The sequence below is a fragment of the Hibiscus syriacus genome, unplaced genomic scaffold (assembly GCF_006381635.1).
Source record: "Hibiscus syriacus cultivar Baekdansim isolate YM2019G1 unplaced genomic scaffold, ASM638163v2 tig00110195_pilon, whole genome shotgun sequence".
In the NCBI taxonomy this organism is placed as follows: Eukaryota; Viridiplantae; Streptophyta; class Magnoliopsida; order Malvales; family Malvaceae; genus Hibiscus; species Hibiscus syriacus.
Window position 1 is genome coordinate 141,257 of NW_024062621.1, and position 6,590 is coordinate 147,846.

General features: G+C 32.4%; 1 protein-coding gene across 1 annotated transcript; it reads left to right on the plus strand.

The window, feature by feature from the left end:
- Positions 1–2,616: 2,616 nt before the first annotated feature.
- Positions 2,617–5,665, plus strand: LOC120218124 (probable serine/threonine-protein kinase PBL1). The gene is made up of 5 exons (XM_039215092.1): positions 2,617–2,721; positions 3,399–4,069; positions 4,315–4,572; positions 4,723–4,845; positions 4,980–5,665. Exons 2-5 carry the CDS (start codon positions 3,440–3,442, stop codon positions 5,583–5,585), a joined length of 1,617 nt encoding a protein of 538 aa, XP_039071023.1. The 5' UTR covers positions 2,617–2,721; positions 3,399–3,439; the 3' UTR covers positions 5,586–5,665.
- Positions 5,666–6,590: the final 925 nt, after the last annotated feature.

Sequence of the window (6,590 nt, forward strand, 5' to 3'; positions counted from 1 at the left end):
TGTAGGATGCCAACTTTTGCGGATGTTTAGGGACCAATTTGCAATCTTCCACTTTTGGGTGTTAATATCTTGTGTGCTCCATTTTACAACTTGCAGTCTAAAAGTGTTATGGTTTGTGGATTCACTCTACTTCTAAGTGTTATAGATAAATAATTTAAAATAGTAAAAAATCAAGACAATTGATTTTTAAAATTATGGTAATATAACGAAGATTTATATGCATAAAAAAACGTGTTCTAGATTTTTTTCTATAAATCCCAAATTTAAATATATATACATTTACATTTGTAAGATATATATACATTATTAATAATTAAATATATTATAATGAATATTATCTTATAATCATTATATTATATAAAAAGGGTAAACTACACAGTTGGTCACTAACATTTGAGCAAATTTTTGTTTTCACCATTGATGTTTTAGAAATCACAAATCAATCACTAATATTATCGTTTGTTACTAATTGATCACTCGATGTTAACAGTTGTTAACAGGTTTGACGAAAAACACAGCTGACGCATTAACTGATTACATGGACTGGGTTGATTGGGTTGACCGCCACGTTGGAGGACAATTGGAATCCCTTTGACAGTGCTTGAACTAATATGTAATTATTAACTAATTAATTAATAATGGGGATCAAGGGTTTCATTTACCATTCTGAACAATTCTTCTTCTATAAACAAGTTTCTTCTTCTTCCATAAACATTTTCTTCTTCCTCCATAAACGCATTGCTGCTTCTTCCATAAACTCATTTCTTCTTATAAATAAACCTCTTTCTTCTTTTTCCATAAACCATTTCTTTTTCTTCCATAAACCCGTTTCTTCTTCTTCCATAAACCTATTTCTTCTTCTTTCATTAGTCTGAGAGAAAAACGAGTAAAGAAATGAGCAAAGAAAAACCATCGTACTTACATGGAGGTTATTGCGGCAAATGGGGGACAACGCTATGCTTTATGGTAAGCTTTTTTTGGGTTTGATAGAAAATAAATAAAAAATTAAAAAAAACTTAGCTAGGCATCCACAATTGCAAAGCAGAACATCAATGGAGTCTTCAATCTTCATAGGATTTCTCTTCTCTTACAATTTTTAGAATTTTTTTTAAAGAATAGATATAAGAATGAAAACCCCTAAATTAAGTTCAGTGATTAGAATTTTTAAAGGAAAAGAGGTGATCGTTAAAGGCTTTTGGAATTTTTAAGTTTAGTGTATTCAATTCGTTTATGTTCACGAACAAAATCATTTATCGAATCTTTCGTTTACGTTTATGAACAAGCTCGTTACCCGATTCTCATTATCCTTTTTTATATTTTAAATATTGGCGAATGTAAAGATTAAATTGAACAAATGGTAAAAGTTAAAAAAATAATCTGTGAATTTTAAGGAGTTTAAGCACTAGTGGATTAATTTTTTCATTTTATTAGCCGGAAAATGAAAATATAAAATTAAAAATTATACATATAAACGAACGATAAACAAACACCAAACAAACACTAACTGAACGTCAAACGAACATATTTCTGAATTTCTAAACTTATAAATAAACACATTCATAAATATTAAACCAATATATTTACGAATAATAAATAAACAATACGAACACAATAATAAAAATTTAAACCAACACCAATGTAACCTTTATTCCCTAAGCTCGTTAAATTACACCCCAACCTACTTGCACCCTTTACCCATGCACCGCTAGATTGAGCAAAAAGGACAAAATTGATGATTGTTCGTGGGTCCCACCAAACAACAAAGAACAGATCTTAACCGATTATTTTTTGAAACGATGGTCAAAGCTGATAGTCAAGTACTTATCTTGATATGTACATTTGACCACACGGGAAACCTGCCTCTATAAGAAACTAAAACCCCTCATAACACTCATTTCGAATATGATTCTATTTTTAAAAATAATCTTTTGGATCGTTTCGGTAAATAATTAGAAATATTATTTACATAATTTTATCAATTCAAATTTATATAAGAATTGAAAATATTAATTTATAATATTTTTAAATATAAAATCTTTGATATTGAAATATTAAATATATACCCTTATATTTTAATTATTATAATAAAATCTTAATTATTATTATTAAATATAATAAAATCAAAGGGAAATGTGTATTAGAAAAATGAAAGATTTGAAGATGACAGATTAATTAAGAATATTTATATAATAATTGATAAAATCATCGACAGATGCAGACAATTTTATTAAAATCGATTACAATTACCCATAATTTTATCTACAATATAAAAAGTAAAAACATATTTATTTCCTTAATTAATTCAATATCATCTTAAAATTCAAAATTACTTTTTCAGACATTTATTTCCCCCAACTTTACTTGAATATAATTTAAAATCTAAAAAGTTAAAAAAAAAATAGGCTTTTGACACAAACAGAGCCTAAAATTGTTTTGGTAAGAGATAACGAGGACAAAAATGTCAAATCGAAAAATTGAAAGCGTATCTTTGTTGTAAACAGAGAATAAATTAAAATTGGTATTTTTGTTTTTTGTTTTTTTTAATAAATAGTAATAGTTATATTAATATTTAGTAATTCAATGTTTTTCTCTTGCCTATTCCTCAAAAATTTCTCAACTTTTGAACAGCATTTCCCATTATCTTCCTTTGACTTCCAAACAGGATTTCTGGGTTTTCGTCTCTCTCCATACAAGTCTTTCTTGCGTGACCTGCGTTACATGGTTTGGTTTTTTTTTTCACCCTTTTTTATATTTTTTCTGCTGAAATTCATTAATGATTTCATGGTGTGTTTTTGTTGGGAATCTGTCTTTTTGCTGATTTGTTCTTATCATTGCTTTAATGGGTCTGTTTTGCCTTACGCTAACATGCATGCACGAAAATTCGAATAGTTGATTGGTAGATTTGAAGATTAATTCCTGCCCCTCTTGTTTGTATTATCTTGTATCTGGGGTTGAAATTTTTTATGAATATGGCTTATTCACTGAATTGTTTTATAGTCGTTTGAGCATGTTTGGTTCATGCCTCTGCCGTAGATTGCATCCAGTTTATTGAATTGGAAAATTTTGGGGTTTTGTTTGATTTGGACGATGTAAACTGCAACGCAATCTTTGTTTGTCGAACATGATCACTTGGTACGATATCGATAATCACTTTATGTAAATTTTCACGAATTGAAGTGCTGGATGTTGTCTTCAATTGTTTGATGGCTCATATGTTGTAGTTGAGGCCCTGAACATTTTGTATTATCGATTATATGGATGGACTGAAATTGCTTGCTCCTCTTATATAATAGCACATTGAGTTTGCTGAAATCCTTTTATATTGGCATCGAGTATGTTCTCGCCATTCAAAACAACTATTCATTTGTGTACTTATATATATTTTTTCCTTCTGGAAGAAGCATAGAAGACCAAAATACGGTTTAGGCGTTTCGCATATATGATGGGGTGTTTTACAGTGTTGAAAAGTAGGAAGAAAAAGACTGAGCATTCGGTTTTTGTAAAGCCCATAGCTCACAGGGAGCATATGCCTACTGCACTGCCCGAGCCTCGAGTTCATACCCGTTCACTGCAGTCAGCACCCCTAAGATTTAGAACCAGAGTAAAACCATATCTAGTTGATAACAAGACAACCAGAGACAGGACACATACATTATCTGCTCCATCATGTTTTGATGCTGCCAAGGAGGATGGACTTGCATCAGCTGAATTTGAAGAACTTGAAGAGTTAAAGAGTCATGTTGAATTAGTGAAGGAACCGAGGTCACCAAGTCCCCAGCCTCTTCCACTTCCTTCTCCCCCTCGTACTGGGCTCAAGAAAATGGTAAGCTTTAAATCAGGATTTGCTAGTGGCCCTCTGTTTGCTTCCGGACCATTGCCCTTGCCTCCCTGTGGATCACTACGGAACTTTTCTTACGAAGAGATTGCTACAGCTTGCCATCATTTCTCTTCTGATAGATTCACATCTGAGGGTCTCTCATCTGTTTTGTATAAGGCTTCCTTCGGAGATGATGCATCGAGTTCTAAGAAGTTTGAAGCTACTGTTACTCGCCTTCACTCATCCTCTGAGGTAGGATAAAATTTCTTCTAATGAAAATTTATGGCAATGGGATGATTGTACTATGTACTTCCCTATTGCATCCATTATATTTTATTTCTCTGTACATGCAATTTTAATGTTTTTGCTATTATCATCCATTTATCGGATCTGCCTTGTAGTTGTATTTACATTTTTTATTTTATGTCACCCTTTTATGTATGAATGGCCATATTCTTGAAATTTTATCTCAATCTGTTCTTTCTGTGTTCCTGTAGGGTTTAAGGGAGTTTATCCATCAAGTAAACACTATTGCATCATTGCAACATTCAAACCTCTGTAAATTGCTTGGATACCATGCACGTGATAATTCGGAACAAAGAATGTTGGTCTATGAGAGGCTGTTTCATGGAAGTCTAGACCAGCATCTATATGGGAGGTCTGATGGACCTCCACTTGATTGGAATACCCGAATGAAAATTGCTTTATGTTCTGCACAGGGTCTTACTTTCTTACACGAGGAAGGACCATTTCAGGTATATATAAAAAATCTCAACATGCATCTAACATTTTGACATTATAAAACTGATGAGAGCGCGTCAGTTGTTTTAAACAAGCTCTATTTTGTTTGAAAAATTCCCCATTCGTATACATGTGTAGTTACAAAAGGGTTCCGTCATATGCAGGCAATGTACAATGAATTTTCGACTGCCAACATACAGATCGACAAAGATTTCAGTGCAAAGCTTTCAGGATACGGATGTGTTGGTCATATGCCTGAGACAGAAGAGATCTCTGCTAACTCGGTTGTAAGTCGTTTGCCTCGTAATTGTTCTTTTTAAAAAACAAATCTTGGGGTGTGAAGAGGTGACTAGAATTTCATTCGACCTCTCTACTTAGAAGTTATTTGTTTTGACTTATTTGATTCTATCTATCTTTGCAGGCTGGAGCAAATCTTTCTGTAGAGACCTTGGAGAGAGGATGGCTAACTCCGAAGAGCAATGTTTGGAGTTTCGGAATTGTCCTACTTGAATTGCTTACTGGCCGAAAAAATCTCGACAATCGTCGTCCCAGGGAAGAGAGGAACCTAGTGAAGTGGAGTCGACCATATCTTGCCGATGATTGTAGATTGTCACTCATCATGGATTCTAACCTCAAAGGTCGATTTCCCATGAAAGCTGCCCGTTCTGTTGCCGACATCGCACAAAGATGTCTCCAGAAGGATCCATCTGAAAGGCCGACCATGAGAACCATAGTCGAGAATCTCAAAATTATCCAAGACATGAAATATTCGTGCCTGTTTCCTCTGCAAGAGCCATTGTCAATTGCCGGAAAACAAATATCAAGATCACCTAGTCTTAACGGGATTGTTACTCCGGCACCTGGATCAAGTTTGTCACCATCACCGCCATCAAGAAACCACATATCAGTTTCTACAATGAGACAACCTGCTTGCTCCTCTACACTCTCATTACAGGAACTTGAACTGCGATGTGCTCGGAGATCATCATCAGCAAGCCTTACAGGGACCAGTCTGGAAGGATTTTGATTGTTTATAAAAAAAAAGTATACATTTGTTCGTTTGTTTATTCTTTGGAGGGGGGTCTATTTTACCAACATATAAAAGATGAACATAGAGGATGATATCTCTGTATATAAAGAGTGCTAATCTGGTCTGAAAATGGATTCATTATTAGCTTCTAATCCAGATTGCTTATAGTAATTAGTAGATATTTGCTTTCTGCATTGTTGCTCATTTCATCATTGGAAAAGATTGAATAAGGTGATCTTATATGGTTAAATCCCGACTCTATTGCTGTTACCAATTAGTTCAAAATTAACTCAATAGTATAATTGATATAATACTTTCTCTATTTTGTCATAATAGGGACAAGTATTATATTCTGTCATAATACTATGGATGGCCTCTCGAACACGTTGGAGAGAGACATCGGATGTTGTCGGAGATGAAAAGTTTGAAGATGTTAAATGTTATAATCGACTTCTTAAAGACGATATGTGTGTGTGTTCAACAAACTTTCTCCCTTCATTATTCATTTCACCATACTTCAAAAAATATTTTTTTCGTTGTTCCATATCAGCCAATTTTTTCTTCTTTAAAGCTTCATCCAAGTATTTTTGTCTAAAGAAAAGAGATGTAAATATTAAAATTTAAAAAGAAATATCATCTCTTGTGCATATATTAGTACACTATAATTCAAACGATTTATGTGATAATTGATTTTTACATCAGAAAAATTATACATCTAATTTAAGAATATATCATTTATTTAACTATTTTATTTTAATCAATAAATAAAAATGATTATAATTAAATCACTAATATTTTATGTTGATGTCAAATGAGCCACATATCGTTAAATTATCGATAAGTTTTCAATGTTATCGCATTAAATTTTTTAGTGAATAAAAAAAACGTGTACATTGATGGTTGTTATAGTTGATGATGTGTCTGAGGATGGAATTCAGATTAAAATTTACAAGTATGATAGATTAAAATGAAATAATGTGTTAATATAAATGATTAAAATTA

Bases quoted from the DNA above. Each gene is read 5' to 3' on its own strand.
- LOC120218124 (XM_039215092.1), top strand. From the start codon at position 3,440: ATGATGGGGTGTTTTACAGTGTTGAAAAGTAGGAAGAAAAAGACTGAG. The intron at 4,070-4,314 runs GTAGGATAAAAT...GTGTTCCTGTAG, and splicing joins GCCTTCACTCATCCTCTGAG to GGTTTAAGGGAGTTTATCCA. The intron at 4,846-4,979 runs GTAAGTCGTTTG...CTATCTTTGCAG, and splicing joins AGATCTCTGCTAACTCGGTT to GCTGGAGCAAATCTTTCTGT.